General features: G+C 36.5%; 1 protein-coding gene across 1 annotated transcript; it reads right to left on the reverse strand.

The window, feature by feature from the left end:
• Positions 1-11,599: 11,599 nt before the first annotated feature.
• Positions 11,600-14,822, reverse strand: RB195_008849 (uncharacterized protein; the record flags this gene model as incomplete). The annotated part of the gene is made up of 2 exons (XM_064195547.1): positions 11,600-11,796; positions 14,597-14,822. 2 exons carry the CDS (start codon positions 14,820-14,822, stop codon positions 11,600-11,602), a joined length of 423 nt encoding a protein of 140 aa, XP_064046692.1.
• Between the last annotated feature and the right edge of the window lie 2,005 nt (positions 14,823-16,827).

Here is a 16,827-nt window from a genome sequence, read left to right on the forward strand (position 1 = left end):
AATAATAATAGTAATAATACGCTGATAAGTTATACGCCCAATTTGCATTGAATACCGTCAAAATTATTATGTATGCTTCTGAAGCGAGCACTATTTATACTCCAGCAATCGCCAGGTTGCGGAAATCTTTCTTGCATAAGTTGGCCGTCACTACAAAAGAAATAGGAATTCTATAAAAATTGAGCGTGATAATGGGCGGAAAATGCGATGATCTGGGATTCATTAGTTGAAATATAGACAAAGAAACAACCTATTTATAATAGAAAAATAATTTTCTCAGGAGTTTACGGTAATTTTTGAGAAATTTCTCGTATAACACTATGATTTGCCACAGTTCTTTCGGTGATATGTGAGTACTTGCGATTTTATTATTACTTAAAGTTATTATCCTTACTGTCGCTCTAATTGGATTCACTTTTTTATTTATCATAACCACAATTACTTTCTTTACTTATTGTTTACTAGTAAAGAACTTACTTGAGAGGAAAAGGATTTTTTTAGAGAGTAATACTTTCCGAAAAATACAGCAACAGCATGACGACATCATGTACTTCATAACAAAGGTTTTAATTTTAGTTAAAGAATTACAATTTATTTAGTTATGAATAATAAACAGCTATTCAGGAAAAATCCGCGAATTTCGAGTTGGAAAGGCGACGAATTCACAAATTTCTCTGCCTTTTTATAGCTCCGTAATGTTAGAAGTTTTTTCTTGCGATTACGGTGATTGCATTTTTATACCAACGCTGAGTTCTATTCATACATGAGTATAAGTTCTGTTCAAAGAGTACAACAACAGAAAATGAACACCATATATGTGCATGTACGAGAAATTCAATGGAATTGCATCTACGCGAAAATTTCCGAGAAAATTCGAAAGCGAAGCTCTGCAAAGAGATTCAATCAACCTTATCCCACTGTGGCGCTACGATGAAAACGTTCTATTTCTATTTTATTACGTTTCCACGCGTAGCAACAAGAAAATATACGACCCGATCCAGCCAGCGTTTCTAAGGATTCGTTCTCTCGTTGCTAATTCACATCACAGTAGAATTTTCGAGGACACCCTGAAATTGACGTGCTGCCTTTTCCCATTTTATAATTGAACTTCGCGAAGTGACCGAAGCCCAGAAATCTGAGACCTGGATTTTTTTTTCGAAAATTCGAGGAAGAACACCGTGAATCGCATCTGTACGACACATATGTAGAAAACAACGCTACCGTAATTTATCATTTTCTTTGCATAACCTCTATACCGTATGTACTATGCTAGTGATGAAAATTTTGAGAGAGAGAAAAAAAAAACGCAAAGTTCCTTTTTATACTCATTTATTTGTATTCTTATATTATATTATATTTATTTCGCTGTTTCAAGAAAATTTGAAAAAAGTATAAAACGAAGGGGGTGAAAAATCTGTGGAATTTTCGAGTTTGGGTGAAGAACTCCAGAATTTGGGCGAAGAGAAGAAGAATTTTTTGATAGATACAAAGTATTGAAATTAACCTAAACAGACAATTGCTATTCGATTTAGAAAAAAAAAATTGAAGCTCTATCTCTATCTCATCATATTCTCTCTTCATTAGGAACCCCCAAAAAAAGCGTACAGCTACTTTCTACGCTGTTTCAAGAAATCTATAAAAATCGATAGAACGAAATTTTCTAATATACATAGAGCACTGAGATTAACCTAAGTAGACAATTGGTTTTCGTTTAAGAAAAAAAATAAAGCTTTATTCCTGTCTCATTTCATTCTCCTTTCATTGGGGGGGTGAGAGTTCTAAAAAATTAAAAGTTTGGAGAGATTTTTGGGAATAAGTGGGATAAAAAGGAAACCTTCTTATAGTGCTTAGGTTAATTTCAGTGTAATGTTCCTTAATTTATTATTATATTACTTTATTATTAACACAGTAATGATTAGTTTCATTATTATCATTACTGTATTAGTAAAAACAGGGATAAAGTCACTGGTATATAACTCCGCTTGGGATGCGCCGACGCGTTTTACTGGAATTCGTAATCGTTGTGCTTTTTGGAACGCATGTTGGCCTATACAATGACTTGCGGGGGCCAGCCGATGATCAAGTCTGTGTTTTTATCCTCCCAGACAAGTCTAGTACCAATTTATCGACCCCAGAGGGATGAAGGGCTTGATGAGCACCAGTGCGGATTCGAACCCTCGACCGTGTGGCTACAACGGACCTCTTACCGACTGCGCCACACCCGCCCGTAGTGTATTAATAGGGTGTGTTAAAAAAAATATTTTGAGAAATATCTACATTCAAAGATGTTCGTGGGGTCATGAATGAAAACGATGAATCAGGAGTATCACAGTATCAGTCATATCTCGCTTGAAGGCATCACCGCACGAATCTGAAGTTCTACGGATTTCAGGTGGAGTATTCGTATCCGGGGACGTAGATTATGAAGAGAAGGGTGATTCCGTCCATTTCTTCCTAATTGCCGTAAAAAACGGCCCGGAAGATGCGGCTTTGAGCGTGCCGGCGCGCCATTTCCCACAACGAGTTCGATTGGAGCGCGCCAGCTCTGTGCACACGCCGCATCTTCCGGACCGTTTTTTACGCCAATTGGCAAGGAATGGACGGAATCACACCCCTCTCCTCAATCTACGATCTCGTATACGAAAACTCCACCTAAAATCCATATCATCTCAGATTCGTGGGGTGATGCCTTTAAATCCGGTCGTTAAGCGAAAACGAACAAAAAGTGAACTTGAAGAAACGTGGCATATACGTCGTATCCAAGGAAATCATAATAATATTCCCGAGAAGAAAATGACGAGGGAATAGGAAAGCGGTCGTAAATAACTATTATACATAAATAGACGGCAGTAGATGAAGGATAGAGATGGGCGAGTATCTTCTGTTTGTATATACGCATGAGATCTTAGGTGGAAAAAAATTCCTTTGACATATACTAAAGTACAGCATTTCTTAGCTAGCATGAGATCTTACGAGGGGGAGAAAATCTCTTTAAATCATAGTGGAATACTGTACTTCTTGACTAGCTAGCCTACAGTAGCCCATAGTATGTCTGGAATTTCTCTTCAGGAACCGCATAATCTGAGAACCGACTTATCTAGAAACTAAAGCCTTAGACAGCTCGTCTAGTGCTACTACCTCTCGTAAAGCATTGAGCTACGCTTAAAAACTCACTTTTTTACGGACTACCACAAAATTATTTCCTAGAAGTAATTACGAGTGGAAAAAATCGCGCAGCCAAAAAAAAAAACCGAAAAAATTACACTCGGTACAGTAATGGAATCCACGGGAGAAATGTGCATTTTTTTTTCCAATCAAAGTAATAGCTTTTAAATGCGAAATCAACGAAAAAAGCTGTTGAGTTGTATCAGTTGCTTTGGATTTCAAACCAATGAAATTCTCGAATTTCTAGGGAATCAAAAATTCGCGTGACTTAGTTCTCTTGTTTATACTATTTATTCGATAATTTTCTGTTATTTATTTACATCATTGTTCTTTAAAATAAAACTATGATCTCCATTGCCCTGAAACATAAAACAATTAATCGGATCGAAGAGGTTTTTTTGGCATTTAATATGCGCCGAGAAACCCACCTATTTCAATATATTAGGACCTACCGAAGAATTTTTTTCTAGCTTTTTTTCGTTTTTTTTTCTTGCCCAATAAGAAAAATGTGCGAAAAAAAACAAAGATTGAATGGAAATGATTAGAAGTGACTATTGCAGAAAAAATGAGGGTAAAAAATCCATGGGAGAACAGGTTACGGTAGCCGATACGATTCTTCTGTTCAAAAAGAGAAACCTGATGCTGTTCAGAGAAAAACCCAAAGCAATTACTCAAACCGGAGCACATACACTGTTCAAAGTATGTAGTTAAAAACGTTATGTGAATATTTGTCTAGATGAAAATTCATTTTTTTTTCCCAAACTTTTCAGAAAATCTACAAGATCGTTACATAATCACAACTATGTAGTGGATAATCAGTTTCAGCTTTCACTGAGAATTACCGAGAACAAGAACATGGTCCCAAAAAATTCCGTAGTTTTTCTACTTAATAGTTGTTTTTTTTTTAATTCTACAGTGTCACAGAATTTTTTTCAATAATTTAAGTGATTATTGAAAAAGAATAGTCACATTCTTTTGTTGAGTAAACTTGCTACTTTGGTGAACTAATCGATCGCACTATTTCAATTTCGTTGCAAATTGAAATAGTGCGATCGATTAGTTCATAATAAGATTAGAGGAACGTTAGATAATTATTAAGAAAGCTAGAAAAACCAGATTCATCCAAAATTAGAACGATATTTTACAGTAATTTCAGTAAAATGCTAAATTACAAGTTAATAATTCAAGAAATGCAGCTATAGAAACTATCCGTTACCATGGGAATTTAATTAGTGTTCTCTTATCGCAATGTCGCTAGTGCACTGAAACTCACCAGTTCTATTTCAATGCTCGCTGCGATTGCAATTTTTTCGCACGAAGGTTGGAAAACTCATCTCAATAACCCCCTGAAGGAGTTTTCTGGACCCAACTCCTTCTATGCCGGTTATTTTCTTGTAGGATTCATCCTTACAGATGTTTTTTTTTGCGAAAATTATTCAAACATTCTTTCACAGAACGCAGCAGCAGGTCACCATAATCTCTATAAGGTCACTAAGATCACAAATATTTACGTTCCCGTTAGCCTATTCATATTTTCATTTCATTGCTGAACCTAATAAATAGTCCAGAAAGTGAGTCTAAGGTCTTGTCATGAAAAATAACTGTATTAGAACTGGTGTTAGATGGATATTCCATCAAGAAGCGATATCCAGCGAAGTGTCGCTTCACTCCCTCTACGTATTTGTAGAAATCACTAACACTCAGTCACAACAGTCATTCACTAACACTTTTCCAAACACTGTTGAGAAACGATTTTCCTCAAAAAAACAATCTCTTTCCCCTGGCGATGAAAAAGAGTGCTAAAGTCACCTCCCGATGTTAACGTGGTGCCGATTTTTTTTTCATTTATAATGGATCTCTGACCTATGAACAAATAGAAATTTAAGAATATTGACAAAGTCTTGCGCTATCAAGTATCTTCCCAGCACTCCTATCTAGGTCTTTTATTTCCTGAATCGATTCCTGAATATTTGTTCCATATTTTCTAAGCAATCAATTTATAAAAATGAAAAAAATCATCGACAAAGTGCTCTCAGTAGACTGCTATTTACACTACAACATTTTCTTGTTTTTTTTTTCCAAACCGTCGATTCGAACATTTTAACTGACTCCAAATTCGATTATTATTATTATTATTATTATTCGTTATTATTATTATTATTATTATTATTATTATTATTATTATTACTATTATTATTCATTATTACTATTATTATTGTTATTATTATTATCAGGATTATTCATCCAAGATTTCCAAATTCTCCACGATTGACATAGACAGAAGGCTAGACATAGACATATCTGCAACGATTCACAGAAAGTGATAACTGCAGTACCAAATATTCGAACTATTCAAATTGTTCGAAATTCTACTCGGTTTGGTTAAAATGATACAGCTACAGTATAATAAATAAAATTCCTGGGGAAACTCATCAATGCTAAGCACGAAGAATTTAAATGAGAAATAGAAAGCGGACGATAATTGCGAATTCAATGCGATGTGATGCTCATTGCCTGAAAATAGTGTATGAAGGTGAACAAGAAAAAAAAAGAGCACTTGGCTCTGCCTCTGATTATGTTTGCCTGGCGCTCACTATGGAATAGTCTGAGCTGTGCTGTGACTCGAACGTGTGCGTGTGTGCTGTGTGTGTGACGATCATGAAATAGTGGACGAAATATCGTGCGCGTACACACAAACTGATACGATTCATCATCTGATACGACAAACATTTTGCAAATGCTGATAGCAGCGCAGATCTTTGACCTCGGATGACTCTTCTTCTTCTTCAACAAAAAAAAATGCCCGATAGTCGGAACGGTGGAAGCAACGGGAGACAAACAGCCTTTGATAGGCTTATCTCAATTCAAAGACAGCTACTGTTCTACGTTCTTGAGAACCTATTCGTTTCAAAAATATCACATAACATACGTGAAAAAAATATAATATGATACAATATAGTACACGTGAAAATATTAGAAAATCATTTCAATATTGGTATATTGTAGAAATTTCCAAAATAGAAAAAAATTAACAAGAAAAGAGTAAGATTTTCATTGACATAGCTGAAAGTGGGGACTCGTGTTATTGATATCACATAATTCTTACGTTGCTATGCATTATTATACTTATGTTCTATTTTATTTATTTTCATTTTTTGTTTTATTTATGTTTTATTTGTATTTTATCATTAATATCTATTTATATTGTGTAGCTAGACCCCTTATAAAATTTACGTTACGTATTATATTACATAATCTGAACTTCTTAAATTCGTGTATATTTATTTTTTTTAATCAATCAATTTTCTTTACTTTTTAATTTAATGTACTTTCATACCATATTCATAAAATGTATCCAAATAAACCTTTTGAATTGCAGCTTATCATAAATCTCAAGTCGTAGTGAAAGAAAAACTTTAAAAAAAGTTCTAATAATATTACTAAAGTAAATAAGTGAAGCATATGATAAAGGAATTTTCTTTCCTATTTTTAATTTCATAATTTTTAATTTTTATAATAATATAATAATAATTATATCGTACAGTGCGTAGATCTCATTTGCTCTAGGTGACAATCTACAAGAAAGCGGTGATTCACCAGCCTCCGCTGGTGGGTGAGATTGGTCAGTTTGTTTTTCTTTTTGGGTTCTTGCGTAGTGTACTGAGGACGATATCGAGGCTTGTCAAGGAGAGAAGAGGAGTTTAACGGGTTATGCATAGCATCAAAGACGTCGAACCATTTTTAGGTCTTTGATAAAGACTGAATTAAATTTGTGGAAACGACAGGCCAATAATAAAATTTCACCTTAAAACCTCGTTGGGATAACAAGAACACTTAAAAAAGGAGCAAATATTAGTGTTTCTTAATAATCAAAAATCCGATCAAAAGTGTTATCTGCGGTTTTTTTTCCAGAATTGACCTTCAAAATAGAGTTGTTGCGTGTAAAAGAGCAATAGTAATTTGGGAACTCCAAGGTATTAATTCACTAAGGCGCTGAGAGTGTTATAATGTCCATAAAACACGCAAAGGATATTAATTGATTTATAACGTGATGTTCATGAACAAACCAACAGATACAGATTGGCGAATGTCGGGTGGGGGGGGGGGGGGATATATGTTCGAATGCAACTTTACGGATTAACTCCCGATTTACGATCCAGTTTATAGAGAACACAGTTCGAAACGTAACGTGTAAAGCTACACAAATATGCGTGTGCGCCTTTCGTTTCGATGCTTTATGAGGAGCATTCGAAGACGCTCCTAAAATCCTTATCACTTCTGTGATAGCTCTGATTATTCTGTCTGACTCATAAACGGTCGAAGAGTAACGGAGATTAGCCGAGTATGACGCCGTTTTTGCAGTTCAACTAATAAACAACTCGTTCATTGACCAATTCCACAAACAATGAAAGGATAATCGGCTAGAAAGCAAAAATACACTCATTTAGTATATTTCATCTATAGTTGTTTGATAAAAAGAAAATTCTATCAGATTCGGGCAGCGTTGGGCTCGTTTGGCACGCGCGCGGCTGCAACGCGGTCGACGCGGACCATAGCCGTGTCTCGCTCTTCCCACACGTTTTTGATCGGCAGGTACATATTGTTGCGCGCAATTGTGACAACGCAGCGACAAAAGATCCGATACTGAACTTTGCTAAGGTAGAAAATATTAAATTAATAATATAAATAGTAATAATAATAAATAATAATAATAACAATAATAATAATAATAATAATAATAATAATAATAATAATAGTAATAATAATGATAAAGCATAAAAAAGATTAATCTTTCGATTAATACCGTAATTAAATCTTACTTTCACAAAATTTGACAATTAAATGGTTGGTTTAACTAGATTCACATGGTTTCTTAACATTTTACGGTATCCGAGGTGCCGCAAGTTTTTTTTTTTCATTTTGTGGATTATATGAAGAAGTCCTAACGACGTTAATTTGAAGCTCCTGAATATTTGTCTGGGGAACGTCGGCGAAAATCAAACGCTTACGGCCACGCCACGTTGAAAACATGCCGTCCCGTCCAATCTGAACAGTCAGGAATGCCAGGAACGGAAATATTCAGCGAGATTGTGCGCACACGGACGAATTTTCACTTTTTTCCCTATACCACATTTAAATGCAATAATTATGATAAATATACACTAAATATGTGTGTTCTAAAAACACTAAGACTATGTTTTGTTTATATTTACTCTGTTTATACTTTGTTTTTGTTTTTTCTACTTCTGTTTTTTCTCTACTACTGTCTGTACTTACATACTTACTTACTACCTACTGTTCTATTATTATTATTTACGAGTATCTTATTCGAAAGAGAAATTTCACCCCTCCCCCCCCCTCTCCCCAAAAAAAATATTCCGGCCAGATACTGTTTTAAGAACTTCAACACTGAATTTATTGCTTATTAATTACATTTTTGGTGATTTACTCGCCCATGTTTCGGTTATTTATTTTCATTTGTTCATTTTGCAAAAATACCACTGCCTGTTACTTGATTGCTGTGTTTCTACAATAACAAATAGCATTTACTGAATTCATTTGCTAAATTTTATGCTTCAAAGACAAAAAGAAACAGAAAGAAAAGAAAGAGATAGGAAATAATTATCAAAACAGTTAGGATTTGCATTCAAAGAAGCTGGCCTACTATCCCTGAGATCGGGTGGAAAATTAAATGATGAAAAAAGAGACTCAAACAAAATTAGGTACGAAGTCGTTGTATTGGTATAAACTATGCTAAAACGAGATCTCCTTACAAATTAATTTTCCAGAATTCCAGAAAGGGGCGGACACAATGAGAAGAAGGTACTTCGAAAAAAAAAAGGCAAACACAAAAAGTAGAACGTTAAAGAGTTCCAATGGACTTGCTAGGAAAAATGATAAAAATTGTGTTCCGCGGATTAATTGGCCGCAATTTTGCAATTTCAACAGATTGTTTCAAAGAAAACCCATTGGATGGTTTTTTGAGCCACTGCAAATATATTTTTTTTAAAAAGAGGCTACGAAATTTAATATTTGAGATGGAAAGAAAACTAAAGAACTCAACTCGGGAAAAACAAGAAAAACTCAAAAAAACATGACAAATTTGAATTGAATAAAATTTCAAGAAAAAAAAAACATGGAAAAATGATATGAAATTAGGAAGGTTGATTTTTTTTTCTGAACAGCTGTAATCTAACAGTAAATTTGATGAAAAAAGTAACTTACTGGGAATTATTGTCTGTTTTTGTTGTGTGTAATTTCTCACTTTTGATAAATTTCCGAATATCAATTTTTTTTACTCTTTAATCAAGTGTACTGGATGATAAGAGGAAAAAAAACAAGAATAAGTAAAACACGCGATTCTATTAGGAAAATCAGACGGGGGGTTTTATGAAAGAACCGTTAAGAGCCAGTTCAGCTCAATTCTTGTGCTCTTCACACGAACCGCCGCCCTATTTTTTCAGAGCAGGGCAAAGAGCACAGAGAGAGCGCCATGTTCAAGCAGAGGAAGAGGATGCGTTGCGGACTGGTCGCATTGGCCCGGTTGAAATCGCCTGATGACAACTGCAACTCAACTATGCCTATGACATCTGTCGTTTGTTCCAGCAACAAAAAAAACTTTGTCCAAAAACAACAAGAACAGTAGTAAAATATAAACGGAGACCTAAATATTGGTGAAAATAGCGGCTGGAACAGTTTGATATGAGAGGAGCTCCATGCTGCAGGCATCAGGATTGCAACAAAACCTGAAAACGATAAAGATTTCAATGAAATTCATTGACTGATGCTTCCCAAACAGTGGCAAGAATCCGTGACCCATTAATTTACATTAAAATATTTACCTGCCCTATCCATTAATTTACATTAAAATCCACTGTTTGACCTATCCATTAATTTACATTAAAATATTTACCTGCCCTGATAATCCATTGAGTTCCACCCGTTGAGTTCCACAAATGAGAGCAGTTTTTTTTTTGTTTGAATCACCCACTCCTGAGGCTGGGCGGAATTCAGCGCGGGCCAAGGGTTACAGGATTTTGGCGAGATTCCTACACTGAACTGTTTCTTTTGTGCATTTTCTTCCTGAACTCTCCGAAGAAGGTAATAACCCTCTCACATACTATTTTATATCATATTTTTGATGGATTTTTGTTCTCACGAGAGCAGGAGTTGTCCCGTCTTTAGTAGGAACTTTATAAAAAGTGATGTCCTGATGTACGGAGACAAAATCCAAGTACAATTCTGGATGTGTAGCACGCACTACCGATAACTTCAACCAGGGAAGCGTCTGAGAAGGAGGTTGCGTTGTCAGCTGCGACGTGATAGTGAGAACAAGTGGACGTCAAAAGATTGATCATCGCCGTGGTGTGTCATCCTCGAACATATCGGAGTCCATACTGTTCAATCTTCAGCTAGAGCACGCATGAAATCTATCCATCCGTCGCTTTTCCATAAACAGCGGAACTTCTTTAAGTCTCGACTGAACTGACTGTTAACGCCAAATGTCCGCTAAATGTTCCATTACCACCTCCGTCCAGAACTTTTTCTCACGACCAGGAAGCCCCTCTGGATGCTTGCAGACCAGGTTAGGTCTGCAAGCATCCAGAGGACAACTTGAACAAGACGATCAAATGGCATCTCCTCATGACGTGACCAAAGAAGGTTTTCCGTTACTTCACGACACTGGGGAAGATGATGAACAATATGGGACCCTCGCTAGTACACCCTGCCTGCTGAACTGAGTGTATCTAGCGACGGTCCCACCCCAACAGCAATCACTGGCTCCACGACACCGCTTCTAGTGTAGTTGTTCATAAGCCTTCAGGCAGCCTTCAGGGGGGTAGCATCCAAATCTTAAGCTTCAACTTAGGAATCCGATACATAAGACAAGTTTAAAAGATTGTTTTCGCTTTATTTCACTGGAAATATTGCTTAGCAGCCATAAGGTCCACTTCAACTAATTAAAACGCGTCAAGAGCAAAAGTAACTTTCTTTTCTCCCATTCAGTTAACACTGCGCTAACCTCAAACTTCACTAATTCATTTGCACCTCGAAGAAAACTCAATATTTGAACCTACTATTCGGAAAGAGAATTTTCAGTACCCTCTTTCTCCGCAACGTCCTCTCCGGATCGGCATCACCACTGTACTAAATGAGGATCCAGATAGGAGGTGATAAAATGATCTTGACAGTACCGTACCACAAATGAAAGCAACTGTATGAATGTTCCAAAAACCGTTCTGTGAGACAGATGTCTGGAAGGATTAGCAAGAATGTGACAACGGATTCAGACTAAAAAAAACACCTCTCCGCGTCTATTCCAGTAGGGCACACGCTTGTTTATAAGTCTTTTTTGAATAACCCATAAAATCTGACCAAGAAAAACAGAAGATAAACAAAAACATTTTCATTCGGTTGCCCGATAACAACATATTTAAGCAATAGATCCAGCGTTGGCAGCAATCCTAGGCCACAAGTCTGCGCACTCTTTGGCAACAGGTCCAGTGATGGCAGAGCCCTTCATTTCTCCTTTGTTGTTGACGATCACTCCGGCATTGTCTTCGAAATAGATGAAAGTACCGTCTTTTCGTCTGAATTGCTTGCGTTGTCGGATGACTACGGCTTGTAGAACTGAAACAATTCTTTGAAATAGTGTTAACGAAATACTCAATGTTCTCATGTCTTGTCGTTTAATATTTATTGGAGCTTCAGATCAGTATCGAAAATTTAGTCAGATTTTCAAGACCTATTACTTCCGAAACCAAGGAGATCACTATCTAGTAGCTAGCAACAAACAAACGTATAACACGAGAACCTTTTCTCGGATTTTTCTTTAAAAAAAACAGTACAGGAAACCTCTTATAAGAAGTACACCCCATTTACGAAGGAATGAAACGAGTGGAATTCGTACGACTATATCGCTGCAAAAAATTTCACGACTAACTAGATTTTCATCGAGAGTAGACCAAAATACTGCCTTTCTTACGTTTTGTTTTATACGGGAAGAGCTATTCGATAAAGTACCCATTATGTCACAATAAATGTAACCAAATCATGGTTGTTACCAACATTTGATTAATAAAAAAAGGAAGAACAAAATAAAACTGAACGTATTTATTAACTCGCTCTCGTGTCAAATCCACGCCCTTTCGTATTATCTTTTTCTGATTGATTCGAAAGTAGTACATTATTACGCGCTAATTCAGCTAATATTTAGAAATAGCAGCCAAGAAATCTGACGTTTCCATTACACTACTGCAAATTAGAAATCAACATCTATCAACATTATCAATAGCAATCAAATGTTCTACTCTCATGCGTTTCCTATCCGGTAGGTTTTCTTCCATGAAGACAAGACATGAAATGTATAAACGCATATTAAATTGAGGAAAAGACTAAAATACGTGTAAGTGCATGTCTGGTCACAACCTTTTATGCGCATGTGAGATAACAAATGAATTAGATCACGATAGAAGGGACATGAAAAAATTGGAGAAAAACCGCCAAAATCTTCTCAAGAGAGAAAGGGAAACCACAGAAATCCGTGCTCAAGTAAGTAATAAAATAATAAAAAAATAATAAATATTTATCAAATAAATAATAAATAAGCATTTTCGAGATGTTTAATGAAAGCGTATTTATAGAAATTCGAAGGTACGCTATGATTATAGCTATCCCCACGATTTTAGCATTCGCGAATGATTCTTCAGCGCTCGATAGAGTTTGTGAAGAAGGTGGCGAATGTAAACGTTACTGTCAACGTCAGCGCTGAGAACATAAGCGAACAAGAAGAGGTTAGGCCAAAAAACATAAACAGATACTATTGATCACTATCTTGTGGACGTGAATAATCCTCAGACGTCTCTTGTAGCACTTTGCTTCGAATCACAGTGGATTTATTAAATTGAATAGAAACTAGCAAATCCGGGGTTTTTGAAAAGGAAAGAATATTCTTCCTCATCCCTTACAACAACGCAGTAATTTGTAAGAGAAAAAAAAACTATAGAGACTTCGAAAACCACGACTACGGAAGGAATTCGTTCCAAATGTTTGGGATTAGTTCACAGAAACTATTAGTCCACAAATAAACAAGATTATCGTATGAAAAGGAATTTTGCAAGCAATCTTATAAACTTATAAACCTGCACTAGAATCGCTTATAAAGCACATAGAAAGTGCCAAGAAAAATTATGATAATCTAAAGCTCTGAGATGTTTATTGCAAGTCCCTAACTTCCATCCTTTGTCTTCTGTTTTGAAGGAATTTGAAGAGAAGAAAAATTTTATGATTTGTCTAGGAAACCTCGTAGATACCCTGCTAGCCTTATGTTGCTAGTGGAAGGTTCGAAAGCGGGATAGGGCACCATCTACAGAAAGAGGATCACCAACGAAAGAAAAAGAACTTTTTTGTGCAAGTCTCTTGTGCTCTATAATTGTGAAAGCAAATAACAAAATCGGATCCCTAAGATCTAAAGATCAGTCGTTCATACTTACACATTTATATAGCAGTGGCAAAAATATTGTAAGTAATGATTTGTAGCTTTCACAATTTGTATGATAACGGAAATATAAGAAGTTCCTGTTAATCTCAAAATAAAATTATAATTGTATTAATCTTTAGGCAGATATAAAATAGCTGATATTGTTGAACACATTACTTTACTTTCTCTATGATACTTTGTTAGCACTCACGATACGAACCACAAAATCAAAAATACTGAAAAATACCGAATAAATGCACCAGATCAAATCAGCGAGAGTAAGTAATTGAACTAAGAAGGACGTCCGATGTGATTTTTGTTATGCATTAAAGAACTGTAATGTATTCTCTCAAACATTAACCTCCCTGAAAGTTTAGAAATATAACTGTTTGCAAACTCTCAAGCCTTCTAAGTTGCCTTACGTGTTTCTTGTATGAAACATTCACTATGAATGAAAACGACCATAGAATAAGGCATATTTGTTTATGTTATCTAAACTACATTGTCTCGCTAAAGCATAACCACTAAAAAATTGGAATAAATATGCAACTCTGTGTAAACTGGATTAATATCACCTTTTGGATAAAACTGTGTACTAACATAGTTTTATCACAAACTATGCACGCCTTCTGTAAAGAGAACGTTTGGTGAAGTTAATCACGCTCCAGCAGCAATGCAATACTAATATTTCAAGATTTACAGCAAAAATTATTTCAGTTTGAATACTGCCAAAAAAGATGTGTTTCCTCATTCTTAGGAATTCTCCTCATAAACATGGAAAAAAGAATTATTTGAGAACAACTATGTGTACATGGAATCCGCTGGATGCAAATCGTTTTGGATCCTGTACACTATTTAAATATGAATGGAGTTTGTTACATCAACAACATAAACAAATACTTCTATAAAAGACGAAAAAAAAAAGCGAAGCAGAATAGGGAAAGAACCAACCTTTCTTCCTCAGCTCGGGCTTTCCCTTTTTCACCGAAGCGACAAACATGTCACCAACTCCAGCGCTGGGAAGCCTGTTAAGTCTTCCACGGATACCATACACAGCGATGACAAAAAGATTCTTGGCACCAGTGTTGTCAGCGCAGTTGATGACGGCACCGACGGGAAGACCAAGAGAAATGCGGAACTTGGCTCCAGATGCTCCTCCACGTCCTCTCTTGGACATCTTACCTGGAACAAAGAGAAAATGAAGAGATCCTTGAACTTAATAATAAAGAACGTTGAAAGAGACGCAAATGATAAGATATGAGCCGAAGAACAAAACCAGAGAGCAGTAGATATAACTGACAATAATGAGAAAACTACATGACATGACCGAAAAAACAAAGTAAATCATGCTCGGAATCAGAAATAGTCAAAGTGGAAGGGAAACCCAAAACACGCGAGAAAAAACATGTCATGCAGCGGTAGAAATACAAACGAACCAGTAAGAAACCCTAGCGAATTAAAACCTTAATGGAATTCTAGCTAAAGCTGATCTAATTCTTCGGAAAGCAACGAATCAGAAACGGTTCTAAAAGTGTATGAAATAATAAATTGTTAAAATTAAAGGATGCACTTGGCTGATCGAATACTCAGCTAAGAAGCGGTGATCGTTGCGGGACCGCAGTGCGACGGCAGCCAATTTTCGGACAGCTGATCCGAGAAACTCACTGCTAATATCTCGCGTAAAAGATGGGAGTGATGCTATCTGTTCGGATGTATGGAGTCATTTTTGTAATTTTTGTAATTTTTGGTTTTGGGGTATGCAGGGGGACGTATGATGGTGTGTGCCTGTAAGTTTTAGGCCTACCGAGGTGAAGGATATCTCCTGTTTTTTCTCTTTTTTCCTACAATAGCTGTTGTTTCTGATCTTACTACGCTATATCATGGTTTAGTGGACTGGACTTTTCATTTCCAGGATGATGGTTTTGTGTTCGCATCCCTTAATGGTGCAAATTCAGAGAGGCCTCTTTTATCATTGTAGATCAAATGCTAGAGTTAATCAAAAGCGAAATCAAAAGAATTATAGAATCAAATGAGGGTTGCTTAGAGATGTAGTCTACCTGACTTACTTAGTGAAGCTAGCGGTTGCGATCAAGACGGGGCCTTCATGGGTAAAATGTGGTTGAGGGCCACTCACTGACGCTCTTAGTTCCCAAGGCTCCAACTTACTTTTTTCTCTTTTTCACATGTCATAGATCCTCTAAAACTAGTGTTTAGGCCCTAGAGCCCCGATTGATTTGATCATTTAATTCGCGAAAAAAGGGACCACTGAGTGCCCCCCCACCAACTACATTTTACCCGGCCTTCATTTGCTTCAATCAGCCGAAGGGGATTAGAAGCTCATAACTCAATCGCAATCAATATTTTGATCGGACTGTATCTGATGCCGAGAGAGTTGAAATATTTGTGTCATTTCAGAAGTACAATGATTTGAAACTTTGAATCCTTATGAGCTCGGTGAGCTATTAGAAATGCAGTTGTGTAAGCGGTCGCGCGACGGAGCTAGTATTAGAAATCTTAGAAATCGAGCTGGGAACATCACGAACTGCAGCGCTGAGAGGTACCAGGAAGGTCCCATCCACATGCTGCGCTCCATCGCACCGCTTCGAGCGCAACCGCTTTCGCAACTGCATCTGGCTTCATGCCCTTTTTACTCGACTATATCTAGTAAAGCTGAGGTGTTGCAAACTCGTACATCCTGTTTTCATAACGTCCACTTTACTAAGAGATTTGAAGGCATCACCCCACGAATCTGAGGTGGTGCAGATTTCAGGTGGAGTATTCGTATAACTTGTAGACAATAGCGCGCCGAAACGTCCGAAGCCGTAACTTCCGGGCCGTTTTTTACGGCAATTAGGAAAAAATGGACGGAATCACCCCCCTCTCCGTAGTCTCCCATTCCGTATACGAATACTCCACCTGAAATTTGCACCACTTCAGATTCGTGGGGATGCCTTTAACCCGACAGAAGAAGTTCTGTACGAGACCGACCTCTATTCTACAGTTCATATTTCTAGTCCAAATCAATAGCTGTTCACGTGACCCATTTTTCGTAAACGCTTTCTTTACTATTAGAATTTTCGTGATGGAAATCTTCGGATTGTCTTTATGTTTCTAACTTTTTTTTTCTAAATTATGGTTAGTTCTTTTATTACGGCATTAATATAGATGTAATTGATCTGTGA

The sequence above is a fragment of the Necator americanus genome, chromosome III, assembly GCF_031761385.1.
Source record: "Necator americanus strain Aroian chromosome III, whole genome shotgun sequence".
Lineage (NCBI taxonomy): Eukaryota > Metazoa > Nematoda > Chromadorea > Rhabditida > Ancylostomatidae > Necator > Necator americanus.